The sequence below is a fragment of the Ovis aries genome, chromosome 3 (assembly GCF_016772045.2).
Source record: "Ovis aries strain OAR_USU_Benz2616 breed Rambouillet chromosome 3, ARS-UI_Ramb_v3.0, whole genome shotgun sequence".
Taxonomy (NCBI): domain Eukaryota; kingdom Metazoa; phylum Chordata; class Mammalia; order Artiodactyla; family Bovidae; genus Ovis; species Ovis aries.
The window spans coordinates 93,180,725-93,196,821 of record NC_056056.1 but is presented as its reverse complement, the minus strand read 5'-3'; the positions used below and the strand labels follow the sequence as shown (position 1 = coordinate 93,196,821).

At 40.8% G+C, this 16,097-nt stretch overlaps 1 protein-coding gene across 14 annotated transcripts in view; it reads right to left on the bottom strand.

Annotated features, from left to right (window-relative positions):
* The window catches only part of ZNF638 (zinc finger protein 638), a 135,473-nt gene extending 119,966 nt beyond the window's left edge, over nt 1-15,507 (bottom strand). For all 14 annotated transcript variants that reach the window (XM_060412328.1, XM_042246321.2, XM_060412329.1 and 11 more), the window contains exon 1: nt 15,339-15,507. In XM_060412328.1, the coding sequence (XP_060268311.1) occupies nt 15,339-15,454 (116 nt within the window). In that variant the 5' untranslated portion in view covers nt 15,455-15,507. The remainder of the gene's footprint in view (nt 1-15,338) is intronic.
* Nucleotides 15,508-16,097: the final 590 nt, after the last annotated feature.

The window sequence follows — 16,097 nt, the reverse complement described above, 5'->3', positions numbered from 1 at the left end:
CTGTAAATGTGTCCATTCTATGAACTCTTCCTTTAAACTCCTTGTGACACTGTGCAACTCCAGTTGGGACTTGAACCCATGTGCCAGGACTCCAACCCAGCCAAAACCCAGATTGGGACTTCAACCCATGGTTTCTTAACTGAGATCATACACCCAGGTTCAGGACTTAATGAAGCTCAGGTTCTTGATGTCTCATCACATAAAGAAATCAGAGAGAGACAAAGTGATAGGTAAGAAGTGGATTTATTTAGAGAGAAACACACTCCACAGAGTGTGGGCCATCTCAGAAGGAGAGAGCAGCCTGGAAATATGGGGTGGTTAGTTTTTAGGGGCTGGGTAATTTCATAGGCTAATGACTGGGAGGATGGTTCCAACTATTCTGGAAAAGAGGCAGGGATTTCCAGAAATTGAGCCACCGCCTACTTTTTGATCTTTTATGGTCGGTCTTGGAACTGCATGGGGCCTGTAGGTTTGTCACTTAGCCTGCTGATGTGTTAAAATGAGCATATACTAAGGCTCAAGGTCTAGTGGAAGTCAACTTGTCTTGGACCCATTTGGTTCTAATCAGTTTATGTTATGTCCTCAGGCTGCATCATTCTTTCAAAGGTTATGCCCTATCTACTTCCATACAGTATCCCCTGGTGACTCAGTAAAGAATCCACCTACAATGCAGGAGACCTGGGTTTGATCCCTGGGTTGGGAAGATCCCCTGGAGAAGGAAATAGCAACCCACTCCAGTATTCTGGCCTGAAGAATGCCATGGACAGAGGAGCCTGGTGGGCTACAGTCCATGGACTCGCAAAGAGTAGGACACGACTAATCAACTAACACGTTAATGTCTTCCCTCCAGTTCCACACGCATGCTTGTGAAGTGGAGATGATGCTTCCATGTACGCAGTGAAACACATTCACAAAGGCTGCAGTGTGCATGATTCCCAGCGGAGGTGCACAGTGCAGCGGCCCCGAGTGCCTCAAAGAGCCAGCCGAGTGTAATTCTATAGACTCTGCTTTTTTAAAACTTTGGGTAAGGTCACTCAATCAATCCCTCTTGTCCTAGATATATGTCCTGTTGGAGGAAATTTTTCAAAAATGGGTAAAACCATGATTTTCATACAGATATAAAATGAACACATTTTATTTACGTCACTAATTAAATGAGGGAATCATTAAGATGTTACAACTGGGATTCCCTGGTGGCTCAGCGGTAAAGAACCCACCTGCCAATGCAGAAGACACAGGTTCGATCCCTGATCCAGGAGGATCCCACATGCCATGGAGCAACTAGGCCCATGTGCCACAACTATTGATCCTGTGCTCCAGAGTCCAGGAGCCACAACTGCGTGCCCTAGCGACTAAAGCTCATGCTCCACAACAAGAGTATGAAGGCCCAGCAGAGCCAAAAATAAACAAAAAAATAAAAGATGTTACAACTGTAACAGAGGGGAAAGAGTAAGGGCACAACATTTAAGACAATGACATAGCCCAAGGACATGACTGCTGCTGCAGCTAAGTCGCTTCAGTCATGTCCGACTCTGTGCGACCCCATAGATGGCAGCCCACCAGGCTCCCCCGTCCCTGGGATTCTCCAGGCAAGAACACTGGAGTGGGTTGCCATTTCCTTCTCCAATCCATGAAAGTGAAAAGTGAAAGTGAAGTTGCTGTCGTGTCCGACTCCTAGCGACTCCATGGACTTCAGCCTACCAGGCTCCTCCATCCATGGGATTTTCCAGGCAAGAGTACTGGAGTGGGTTGCCATTGCTAGAACCAAATAGGTTCAAGATGGTGGACAAGTCAACTTCCACTAAACCCTGAGCTTCAGTATATGCTCACTGAAACACATCAGCAGTACCAAGGCTGGCCATCAAAGGTCAAAAAGTGAACAGTGGCCCAATTCCTGGAAATCCCCACCCCCTCCCTGCAATGCCTAGAATACCCCTCACTCATTAGACTATGAAATTACCCACCCCTAGAAAAATTGACAACCCCACATCCTGAGGCCTCTAGCCTTCTGAGATGGCCCACACTCTGTCTATGGAGTGTGTTTTCTGTTTAAATAAATCTATTTCTTACCTATCACTTTGTCTCTCACTGAATTCTTTCTGTGATAAGACATCAAGAACCTGAGCCTCATTAAGTCCTGAAACCAGGTATGTGATCTCAGTTAAAAGACCATGGGTTTTGGCTAGGTTCATGTCCCAGCCACGGGACATGGTGAGTTACATAATTTCACATGGGTGTGTGCATTAGGAAAGCCTGTCCCATCATTATCTGATGATGAAATGTTTTATGAACCAATAATATATGTTTATGTGCTCAGCTATCATGATGTAAGCAAAGAGCGTGAGAGTAGAAAAGCATAAGAAGAAGAAATAAGAACAGCTTCTACATGTGAACAGCTTTGATCAGCGGCATCTAACAGAAATTTCTGCAGTGATAAAAATGCTCTGGATCTTTCGTCCATTTTAGTAGCCACTACCCACAAGTGGTTATCGACCACTTGAAATTTGGTAAGACTGAAACAGAATTGTTATTTTGTTTCATTTTAATTAACTTACATTTAAAAGTTAAGTATGTGGCTAGTGGCTACCAAACTGGACAACACAGGTTTAGATAGACAACTAGCAAAAGGACAAATTGCAAGACTCAGAAAAATGCAATATGTAGGTTTCTCAAGCTTTTTGGTCCAAGGATCTACATAATTAAAAAGCATTGATACTCCAAAGAACTTTTGTTTATGTGGGTTATATGTAGCTATTAGATTTATTATCTTAAGAAAAAACTGAGAAATTTAAATTATTTAAAAACTTTAGTCCATTTAAAAATAACCTCATGATTTTTAAGGAAAAATAACTATATTTTCCAAAACAAAAAATAAATTAGTGAGAAGAGTGGCATTGCTTCATATTTCTGCATTCGGTATATTATAACACTATAGGTCTCTAGAAAACTCCATTGTATGCTTGTAAGAAAAAGGCAAACATCATGTAAGTGTTAGTATGAAAAGGATCTCAGGAACACCGAGACTGTATTAGTGGTCCTAGTTATAGGACAAGTCAACAGCAAAATGTTGGCTATTCACTCACTCAGAGCCCACTCTCTTACCCTGTTTCAAACAGGTGACTGTCAGCCCTACAGTAGGTGAAAGGCTCCAGCCTCCAGGTCACCAGTAGAGGACAAGGATAGGCCACTAGGCAGAAGACAAGGAGGTTAAGAGAAACCCTGTGCAGTCCCCTCTTAAACAGTGTGGGGTTAGGGACACTGACCCCCATCCCCACGCAGTGAATCCACCTACTACTTTTGACCCCCACAAAACTTAACTACTAGTGGCTTACTGTGACTGCAAGCCTTACCAATAACACAAACAGTTGATTAACACTTTTTTTATGTTTTATGTATTATGTACTGTACTTTTACAATAAAGTAGCTAGAGAAAAGAAACTGTTATTAAGAAAATTAATGAATTTGAGTCAGTTGAACTGAGGTGGACAAACCTAGAGACTGTCATAAAGAGTGAAGTCAATCAGAAAGAGAAAAATATTGTATATTAACACATATATACGAAAATATAGAAAAATGGTACTAATGAACCAACTTGCAGGGCAGGAACAGAGACACAGACCTAGAGAACAGACTCATGAACACGGTGGGGGAGGAAGAAGACAATGGGGTAAATTGAGAAAATAGCATTGAAATATACACGTTACAATGTGTAACACAGATAGCTAGTGGGAAGTTGCTGTGTAAGGCAGGGAGCTCAGCCTGGTGCTCTGCAACCACCTAAACGGGTGGGATGGAGAAGGGATACGTGCACGCTTATGACTGCTACACCTTGTTGTATGGCAGAAACCTATACAACATTGTAAAGCAATTATCCTCCAACTAAAAATTTTAAAGATACATTAAAAAAAGAAAATTATAAGGAAGGGAAAATACATGTACAACACTATACTGTATTTATTGAGATCGTAAGTATATACCTGTTTAAAGAATCATCAGTACCTATATCATATTGTCTTATAAGATACAAAACACAGCAGACATCTAATGTATTACTAATACTAGACATAAAAAATGAAAAGATAATGTGAAAAAGAAATGTATATTTATAGGTATAACAATTCATGCATTAGTAAAGACAAAGAAGCAACATGATTGTCTTACGGTAGCCCAGTGTAAGCAATGCTATTGCTTTACAGTTAGCCTATCCACTAATGAATAAGTCATTATAAAATTTTATGGCATACAATATTAGTTATATTCATAATACAATATTGGAAACATGGCTATCTGTTCCCAAAAAACACCTGTGTGTGTACTCAGTCACTCAGTCCTGTCTGACTCTTTGCAACCCCGTGGACTGAAGCCCACCAGCCTCTTCTGTCCATGGAAGTTTCCAGGCAGGAATACTGGACTGGGTTGCCATTTTCCTACTCCAAAGAAACCACTTACCTGTGATAATAGGCTGATTCAATTAGGTGAAAGGAAGAGACAGGCATATAATACTGTAATGGGTAATGTAATTCTTTGAAATCAAAGTTATAAAACAGTAAAAAAAAAAGTAACACATTATTCATTTTATATTAAATATCACTCACCTTATGCTTATCTAAGGATAGGCACAGTATCTCCATATATGATATTCATTCTTCCAGTTTCTCAGATTGTCATAAATCTCCATTTTTCCAATATATTTACTGAAAAAAATTCATGTACAAGTGGACCTGCACAGTCCAATCCCACATTGTCCAAATGTCAACTGTATGTTAAACTGTGGGGCCCTTAATTCCTATGCAGGAAAGAACTCACATAGTAGGCCTATGACTGCTATCCTTTTGAAAGGCCTGTTTGCAAGGCTAGCCATTGAATGGCAAAACTCCGATTTCAAGGTTCCCACCATCCCCTAACTGATAAGAGTGGTTTAATGCACCTAACCACAAACAAAAGCTGATGTTGAAGCTGAAACTCCAATACTTTGGCCACCTGATGCAAAGAGCTGACTCATCGGAAAAGACCCTGATGCTGGGAAAGATTGAGGGCAGGAACAAAAAGGGACGACAGAGGATGAGATGGTTGGATGGCATCACCGACTCAATGGACATGGGTTTGGGTGGACTCCGGGAGTTGGTGATGGACAGGGAGGCCTGGCGTGCTGCGGTTCATGGGGTCACAAAGAGTCGGACACGACTGAGCGACTGAACTGAACTGAACTGAAACACAAACAATGCGATTTGTGCAGAAGACTTGCTTTCTTTCTGGGAGTCTGGAATTTCGGTGTGTGCTAGGCAGAGGGTACCTATGTGAGCAGCACCCAGTAAAAACCCTGGGTACTGAGTTGCAAATGAGCTCCCCTGATAGACAATACTTCACACGTGTGGCTACAGTTCAGTGCTGGAGCAATTCAGCACAGCCTGAGTCATTCCAGTGGGAGAGGACTCTGGAAGTTTGTACCTACTTTCCTCTGGACTTTGCCTCACCTACCTTTTCCCTTTGCCAATTTTTTGCTGTATCCTCTCACCATATTAAATCACAGCTTTCAGGTGGCTCAGTCCAGCTGCCAATGCAGGAGATGCAGGTTCGATCCCTGGGTAGGGAAGATCCCCTAGAGGAGGAAATGGCAACCCACTCCAGTATCGTTGCCTACAAAAGCCCATGGACAGAGAGGCACGGTGGCCATGAGGTCTCAAAGTGTCAGACACAACTTAGCGACTGAGAGTGTGAGCATACACACACGCAAGTATGTCTACATGCTGAGGTCCTCTTAGCGGATCACTGAACTTTGGGGGTAGGCTTTCTTTTTTTAAATCTGGCTGCACCAGGTCTTAGTTGTAGCACATGAGATCTATGCCTTGACTAGTATTGAAGCCAGGTCCCTTGCATTCGGAGTGCAGAGTCTTAGCCACTGGACCACCCAGGAACTCCCAGAGATAGTCTCAGGTAATCTCAACATATTCCCCTTCATTGGCCCTGCTCCCAGAATGTCAACACCAAGGATTATTCCCACACTACAGAGTACTGGAGGCTTCTCCCTGGAGAAACAGAAAAGCCAAACAAACAAGAGAAAGGACCACAATGGGCAGAAACAATGAAAAAAGCAAAAGAAAACTCCAAAAATAAAACTATACCTAATATCTTTAAAAAGATAAGAAAATACATCTATAAAATAAGAGCAGAATGCATGAAAAGAAGCAATTAGAGAAAAAGGTTAAAGTTAAAAATACAGTAATCAAAATTTAATAGTAAATAGAAGTGCTAGAAGATTGAGTTGAAAAAAATTTCCTTGAGAAGTTAACAAAAAAAGAGATAGAGAAGGATTAAAAAAAAAAAAAAACAGAAGAGAGAAGAAAACTAAAGGATCAATCCAGGAGGTCTAAAACACCAAAGAAAAAGAGAGAACAGGGAGTTTCCTGGTTGCCTAGTGATTACTTCTGAGCTTTCACTGCCATGGCCCGGGTTCAAGCCCTGGTCAGGGAACTGAGATCTGAGGACTCATGAATTGTGGCCAGAAAAAAGAGAACATTTTAAATAGAAAGAAAGAATTTGCAAAATAAATTTCAGCAGACTAGGGGGAAAAAAGGTTGAAAGCATCAAAGCCCAATAAATGAAAAAAAGAACCTTAGTAAGGTGATGTAAGCATAAAATTTCAGAATACCAGAAAGAAGAGCACCAGAAGAAGCATACCTGAGATTCAAGTGTAAGAGTAAAATAAAGGCATTTCTGAGACACACAAGGACTTAGAAATTTTATCCTTTCTTAGAAAGTAATTGGACTAAGTCTTTCACCAAAGTGACTGAGTAAAGCAACCCAGGATCTATATAACAAATGATCCAAACTAGGAGAGACAAGAAGGAAAGTCCCAGCTGTGCACCAAACCAAGAGAACTTTTGTTCGGAATTCCATCTTGGCTATTATATATTTAATTTTATAGAGCACTTTCCCCTTCTCTGATTGCTTTCTTTCATAGCATCCAGTTCCATTTTTTTCTTTTGCCCACACTGTGAGACATTTGGGATCTTAGTTCCCTGACCAGGGATCAGACCCCAACCTCCTGCATTGGAAGCGCAGTCTCAACCACTGGACTGCCAGGAAGTCCCCTCATAGCATCCAATTCTTATTTTATGGGTCAATCTCCTTTCTCATCTCTTTAAAAATCCTAACCTTTAGGTTGGTGTAAACCTAGAACCAGGCCAGATTAGAGTACAAAGAATGAGAAAGGGAAAGGGGAAGACAAAAACCATACGATTATCTTAATAATCACAGAAAATGCACTTGACAAAATTCAACATCCATTCATGATAAAAACCTTCATCAGAGATGGTACAGACGGAATATATCTCAACATAATAAAGGTAATTTATGACAAACTCACAGCCAACATAATAGCAGTGGTGAAAAGCTGTAAGCCTCCCTGCTAAATTCAGGAGCAAAATAAAGATGCTCACTCTTACTGCTTTTATTTAACACAGTATTAAAGGAAGGAAGGAAGGGAGGAAGGGAGGAAGGGAGGGATAGAAGGAGGAAGGAAGGAAGAAAGAAAAGATATCCAAATTGGAAGGGAAGAGGTAAAACTCACTACAAATGATACGATACTCTATCCCTAAAGCCTCCACACAAAAACTAATAAATGATTTTAGCAAGGTAGTAAGATACAAGATTAACACAGAGAAATTTGTTGCCTTTCTATACACCAATGATGAAATATCAGAGGGAGAAAGCAAAAAAAAAAAAAAACCCACTTAAAATCACATTTTAAAAAAAAACTAGTAAAGTTAACCAAGGACATAAAAGATCTATACATCAAAAACTATAAAACACTGATAAAAGAAACTGAAGATGATTTAAAGAAATGGAAAAATATCCCATACTTTTGGATTGAAAGAATTAATATCATTAAAATTACCATAGAATCCAAACCAATCTACAGATTTAATGCAATCAATCCCTATCAAAATACCCATGGCATTTTCCATAGAGCTAGAACAAATCATTCTAAAATTTATATGGAACCATAAAAGATCCAGAATTGCCAAAGAAAACCTGAGAAAAAGGGAAAAAGCTGGAGGTACAACTCTTCCTGACCTCAGAGTACACTACAAAGCTACAGTAATCAAAACAGCATGGTACTGTTACAAAAAACATAAACATAGATCAATGAAACAGAACAGAGAGCCCAGAAATAAGCCCATGCTCAATTAATCTATAACTAAGAATACACACTGGAGAAGAGAGTCTCTTTAACAAGTAGCGTTGGGAAAGCTGTACAGCTATATGTAAAACAATGAAACTAGAACATTTTCTCATATACAAAAATAAACTCAAAATGGTTTAAAGAACTAAATGTAAGATATGACACTATAAAACTCCTAGAAGAGAACACAGGTAAAACACTTGTTGTCATTTAATTGCTAAGTCGTTTCTGACTCTTTTGAGATCCCATGGATTGTAGCCCACTAGGCTCCTCTGTCCACAGGATTATACGGGAGTGGATTGGCATTTCCTTCTCCAGGGGATCTTCCTGACCAGAGGCTAATCCAAGCCTCCTGCATTGGCAGGCAGACTCTTTACTGCTTAGCCACCTGGGAAGCCACAGGTGAAACACAGCTGACATAAACCACTGCAGTATTTTCATAGATCAGTCTCCCAAAAGCATAAGAAATAAAGACAAAAATAAACATATGGGACCTAATCAAACTTAAAAGCTTTTGCACAGCAAAGGAAACCATTAAGGAAAAAAAAAAAAAAAAGAACAAAAAGACAATCTACAGAATGGGAGAAAACATTTGCAAACAATGGGACTAACATAAGGTTAATATCCAAAATACATAAACACCTCATACAACTCAATTAAAAAAATAGTGAAAAATGGGCAAAAAATAATACAAAGACATTTTTCCAAAGAAGATATGCTAACAGGCACATGAAAAGATGCTCAATAATGTTAATTATCAGAGAAATGCAAATCAAAAGCACAATGAGCTATCACATCACATAAGTCAGAATGACTATCATCAAAAAGTTAACATACAAATAAATCTTGGCGAGAATGTAGAGAAAATTCATGGGAATATAGATTGGTGTAGCCACTAACAAACACAGTATGGAGGTCCTTTACAAAATGTATGAGGTTAGAGCTAGGGTCTATAAAAAGAGAACTACTGGACTCCCCTGGTAGCACAGTAGATAAGAATCCGCCCGCCGAAGCAGGAGACACATGTTCGATTCCCGGGTCTGGGAAGATTCCACATGCCTCAGAGCAACCAAGCTTGGGTGCTGCAAGTACTGCCCGAGCCTGTGCTCTGGCGCTTGTGCCCCACAGCAAGTGAGCCTGCTTCGCAGCTACCGAGCCGGGTGCTGCGACTACTGAAGCCTGTGCGCGTAAAGCCTATGCTCTGCAACAAGAGAACCACCGCAGCGAGAAGCTGGGCACCACGATGGAGACTAGCCCCGACTCACTGCAATCAGAGAAAGTTCGTGAAAAGCAACAAAGACCTAGCGCAGCCAAAAATAAATAAATTCCCCAAAACTGAACTCCCATATGATTTAGCAGTTCCACTCCTGGGCACGTATCCAGAAGATAAAAGAAAACTCCAATTCAAAACAAACAATATTCACAGTAGCATTATTTATAATAACCCAAATATGGAAGCAACCTAAGTGCCCATCAACAAACTCTTGGCTTACACAATGGAATATCATTCAGCCATAAAAGAGAATGAATGTTGCCATTTGCAGCAACATGGATGGACCTAGAGAATATTATGTGTAGTGAAATAAATCAGACAGAGAAACACAAATACTATATATCACTTATATGTGCAAGTAATACAAATGCATTTATATACAAAGTAGAAACAGACTCGCAGACATAGAAAACAAATTTATGAGTATGGGATTGCTGCTGCTGCTGCTGCTAAGTCACTTCAGTCGTGCCCGACTCTGTGCGACCCCAGAGATGGCAGCCCACCAGGCTCCCCCATCCCTGGGATTCTCCAGGCAAGAACACTGGAGTGGGTTGCCATGTCTTTCTCTAATGCATCAGAGTGAAAAGTGAAAGTGAAGTCGCTCAGTCATGTCCGACTCTTAGCGACCCCATGGACTGCAGCCTACCAGGCTCCTCCATCCATGGGATTTTCCAGGCGAGAGTACTGGAGTGAGGTGCCATTGCCTTCTACAGATACAAGCTACTATACATAAAACAGATAAGGAACAAGGATTTACAATATAGCACAGGAAATTATACCCAAGTTAGTAATAACCTATAATGGAATGTAATCTGCTAAAATAAATAGGAAAAAATGAGATCTAGAGAAAGGAAGTCTTACAGGAGAAAATAACTGATAGATTCTTGCATTTGTTTGAAAGCATTTGAGTAACTGGAAAAAATAAAACAATGATCTTAGTTTATCTTCAGTTAAAAGGCTAATCATATTTACCTAGTCATAATAATATAAAACCTAACTACTGATTTAACAAAATATTGAAATAAAATCTCAATTGAGAAGATGGAAGAAGTCAAAATAAGATAGAGAGAAAAGGAGATAAATTCTCATCTTAAATTATCAGTTCTCAATTTATCAAAAAAGCCATGAAATAATTTTAGTCAAGAAGTAGATACAAAGTATTTTTTAGTAAGACAGAGGTAAATAACAGAAGAAAAGGCTGTAAGAATTGAAAGTAGTTGCCTTCCAAGAAAGAAATAAGGAATGTGTTACATATTTCTGCAGTAAACTTTTAAGAACTGACTTATTTTTTCAATAACATATATTGTTACTTTGATCTTGCAGTAACATTTTAAAAATAATTTACTGGTTAATTAAACTGCAAGGTTTTACAGTTCCTTACATCAGTACTCAGTGATTTCCTCTTCACTAAGCAAGAGAGCCTTGTACTCAATACCCCAACAACCATGAGGAAAACTCTTAATTGCCTCTTCAGCTTTCTGATCAAGGTCCAGTTTCTATCTTTAGTCTTTCTTTCTGTGACATTTTTTAGAAAAAAAAATTTACTGAGGATGCTATGTATATTGATATGAAAAGATCTCTATGATACACTGTCAAGTGGAAAAAGCAATGGAAGAAAACTATAAATACATTTAAGAAGGGGGAAATGTAAATCCATTTTGATATGGAAATGCATGAAATATCTCTGGAGGACAACCAATAAACTAGTAATAATGACTACCCAGGGTAGGCAAATTGAAGGAAAGGGAATTGAGAAGATGAAGAACAGGCAAAAGAGGGAGCCTTTCCATTGTACATCATTTTTTAATTTTCTGATCTTCAACCCTGTGAAATGATTGACTACCTGGAAAAAAAATCTTAAGTCATACTTCTTTATCTTGGTATAAAATTAAAATACAATTTTTTCAACATCTTGGGAAATAATGAAAATACTAAAAACAATACCTCCAAATCTCATCTTTCCAGAGATAACTTTAAACATTTTGATGTACATCAGTGCAATCCTATCACATATTTTGAACTTGGATACTTATATGCCAACCTGAGAACCTACTTGCCAGTCTTTTAATCCTCACAATAAATCTATTAATCTATAATAAGACTAAAAGGCTCAAATAAAGTAAAAAGGAGTAAACCTTGTGGATAAGCAGGGACACTTGAAAACTCCCCATTCATCTCTAGGTATTCGGTGATTATTTCAGAAATAGAATGGTTTCAATGCCTAGATATGTGAACACAGCCTTTTCTTTTTCCTTCTTGCAATTTAGCACTATACTATGCAGAAGAACTTCTCTCAAAGTGGCAAGTCTGAATTGAGTATAATCTTCACTACAATTCAATCTTTTCATACTTCTTTTACCCAAAATAGGATAATATTCAGAAATTTAAAGAATTTACTCTTTTTTATCCTGATATTATATTATGACCATTTTCTCATTTTGTCAAATTTCTTTTATTTTACTATTACCCTGTTTAGGGACAATTAGTGTTTTCAAAGTTCCATCATCATAAACAACATCATAACAAACATCTAGTAACTAACCCTGTGTACAAATCCATTCCTTGGAATAAATTCCCTGAAGTGGAATTGCTGGGTCAAGTGTATCTAAAATAATAAAGAATTTTTATAAGTATGAGTGATATGCCTTTCAAAAACCTAGTAGTAATGAGAAAGAAAATATAAGGTACTTCAGGGAAATGACAAAGGATGCTTTACTAATTTGATCTGTTAGACCTCAGGTACCATATAAACCTTCAAATCTTAAACTGCAAAATTTTGCTCATGTAACATGTCAAAAAGTCTAAAAGAAAGTTACTAGCCTTGATACTGGAGAAGGAAATGGCAACCCACTCCAGTGTTCTTGCCTGGAGAATCCCAGGGATGGGAGAGCCTGGTGGGCTGCCATCTCTGGGGTCCCACAGAGTCAGACATGACTGAAGCGACTTAGCAGCAGCAGCAGCCTTGATACCAAACCATAGCTCTTACATGAATGCTTCAAGGAAAATCTTGAGGCTTCAAACACATCACTGAGAAATGACAGAAAGATCTAAGTTCTCAAAACCTTCCTATATATTGTCATTTAAAAACTTCCAGCATTTAATGTTAGTGGTTATAATATTCAAAATTATTAAAGCATTTTATCATCACATCCCTTTCTGTAAGGAAATGCCATAATAGCCTCTGCTGGTGCTGACATTTCAATGGAGAAACAGTATTTTTTTTTAAATAAGTCCCTCAACCTCCCAAATTGCATATTCAACACCAACACCATTCCAAATTGGGAACTGGGTATTTAGCTATAGCAGCAGGCCAAAGTAAATTAGGAAAAAAATAATCTTTCAAAATTGATGATTCAAACAACATATATTATTCTGTCTGTATTTGGGGAAATTTCTTTAATGAAAAATATATTGTTACCATAAAATCAGAAAGTTCAAAACATTATTTTAGGAAACAAGTGTCAGTGTTGCATTCTGATGACTTACACTGACATCAAAAACTATTCTGGGGTGAGATACAGCATACTATAAAATTCCAGAAATTATAATGAACACAGCATAATTTTTTTCTTTTTAATTTTAATTTTTACTTCATTTTGCTTTACAATACTGTATTGGTTTTGCCATACATTGACATGAATCAGCCACGGGTGTACATGAGTTCCCAATCCTGAACCCCCCTCCCACCTCCCACCCCCATAATTTTTTTTGAAAAGAGCAATCCCAACAAATTCTTTAAACCATTCTGTTCCTACATATTGGCTTCCCTAATGGCTCAGTGGTAAAGAATTCACCTGCCAATTCAGATGTAGGTTCGATCCCTGGGTAGGGAAGATCTCCTAGAGAAGGAAAGGGCAGCCCATTCTTGCCATGGACAGAGGAGCCTGCCAGGCTATAGTTCGTGGTTTGGAAAAGTGTCCTACAGGACTTAGTGACTAAACAGCAACAAAAACATTCTCATAAGATGAGTGCTAAATAACTTTTCCTGGCTCTCACAAAATGTGCCCAGAAGCAAAAGATATTGATTCACTACATTTATAGCTCTCTCAACTACCTTCCCTAAAATACACTTAAAATTCAAGTAAGAAGTCACTCAGAATCAGGACAACTAGGGGTGGCCAAACACAACCCAAGTCCTTTGTGCACACGCAAAAAGACACTTACTGAAAATATAAACTAAGGGTCCTTTTTTACAAGAGAAACAACAGAAATATTCGGAATTTTAAAGTGTTTCAAGTATATATACTTTTTCTAATCACTTAAGAGTGGCATTCTATTTTTTCCAACTCCCTGGTAAGAACAAGAATTACACTATTCTACATAGAAATCTCCAATATGCCCTCATTTTAAAAAATCCATAATCTGAATCTCGGAAGGAGGAAGACTAAATTCCAGAAGCTTTTTCTCATGCCAGCAATCTCTTCTCCTAACCCTTACAGGATAAGAAATAAGCATTCCTTATTGACTGAAACTAAACCCACGGGGGCTTGGAAAAAGACAAAGCCGACTGAAACAATGCCACCAGAATTCGAACCGGAAACCAGCGCCAAGAATCATGACGTAATACCAGGCGGAATACCAGAATTCCGTTCTGCAAAATGTGTTTCATTCTCTTCACTCCCGGCTCCTGTCAACTCGCAACAAAAGCCATAGAGACTGGGAGACGGCCGGTCAGCACTGGTTCTGGGTTGTCAGAGCAATTGCTCTAAGGACCAGAAACAAAACTCTTACACAAAGGTGAAAAGAGCCGATGCTGCTACGAAGTGCCCCCCAGACTGAGTGAGACTGAGCGGTGTCCTAACAGGTGTGCAGCTCGGCTTCCTGGGGACTCGAGGAACATGCAGATCACTGCAACTCACAGCCTGGCGGGCGCTGGCTATTCCTTCCCGCTCTGAGGACAAACCAGCGTCGGCCGCCGTGTGGGGCTGCGGGGCGTGGCCGATTCCCCTCGGTCGCCCTGTGGGACCCGAGCGGCGGCGCACGCGCCTTTTTACTCAGTTCCAAACTCGGGAACCTGGGTATGCGGTTGTGGGTGAAAACAAGCCTAAGCAAACGGGAAGGAGTGTGTCAGTCACTCAGTGGTGTCCGACTCTCTGCGACCCCACGGACTGCAGCCAACCAGGCTTCCCTGTCCATAGAATTCTCCAGGCAAGAATACTGGAGCTGGCTGCCATTTATCCGTCAAAAATGATGGCTAACAAAACAAAACAAAACTCAAAACATTTCACATGGTTTCTTTTATTTTCCTGTACTTCAAGAAATCCCTCTGAGAGAAATCTATTATTCTAAAACAAGAAAGCCCAAAACGTATTATTTAGAAAACAAAAGTGTCAGTGTCGACTTCAAGTGACTACCTTGACATCAAACACTATTTTTGGCTGAGATATAGCATATTATGCAATTCTACAGATTAATTTCTTTAAAAAGAGCTTGAGTTCATCCGAGCTATCTCACTGACTTCAGTCGAACACGAGGCTATCTAGCGACCCCTCATCACCCCACTCCCATCCCAAGACCTCTCAGTGTAACTTATCATTTATTTAATCGCTGTTTCCCAGACCCACCGGCACAGCGCCGCGTCCACTGCGCGCGTCTGGATCTAAGAAAAGTTACTGGGACCGCGAAGTCGAGAGGCGAATGCCGGTGAGGCGTCCCACCACTAGCTGACCGGCTGGGAGCCTCCGCAAACACAACTTGCTTGGCGCTCAAGACCAGTCGACCCGGGAGTGACAGTCGGAGGTTGAGTGGGGTGCGGTGTCCTAACCCCACGACGCGACGGTGCCTTAGCCTGGACCCTGTCTGCCTGCCCGTCCCTGCTTGTCCGCCCACTGCCAACTGACCCGAGCACAGGAGGGGGCGGGGAGCCCGGTAGGCGCTCACCTCTTCAGTGGGTCGGTAACCAGCGGCGCCACGGCAGTCGAGGAGACGGAGCTCCGAACTCCGGCTTTAGTCGCCGCCCGGGTTCTATCCCTGGCGGGAACGCCGTCTCCCGGCATTGCCAGCAGCTCTAGCGCAGAATCCACACAGCTCTTCGCGCTCCGCGTACGCCGCCCGAGAGTCCCGGGTCGCACTGCACCTTGCAGCGAGGGCCCGCCCATCCCTGAGAACAGCCAATGAGCGCGGAGCGCGGGAAGTTAGGGGTGGGGCGGAGCAGGGCCGGCTTCCTAGCGACGCCGCCAGTGCGGCGGTCCTCACCCTGCTGCCAAGGCACGTACAGGTTTCCTTTTGGCCCTGGTTAGAACAGTGGGTTTCAAGTGAATGAGGAGAGAGGAGGGAAAACATACTCCGCAAATAAGAGATCTAAGACGTGCGGGATACGCTTCTGATTTTGCGGGGTCTCTTTCCCTTTTTAGACAAACATTTCTTAGTGTGTTGTTTCTAGAATACCCACTATCGAGGGCCAGCCGCGGTGCTTGCGGACAGACGGCAGTGGGAAACAGCCCCTACTTTGGAGTATCTCGCAGTCAGTCGGGTGCAGAAGCAGATTCGGAAACATAAATAGGGGAGCCCGCATGGGATGCATTCCAATTTTAAAAGTCATGTTTTGCAAGGAGGAGAGGAGAGCGTTGGGGGAGATTTAGGCCAGGCGAGAACTAAAAAGACTAATACCCTGAATATCTAATACCCTAGTATCTAGTG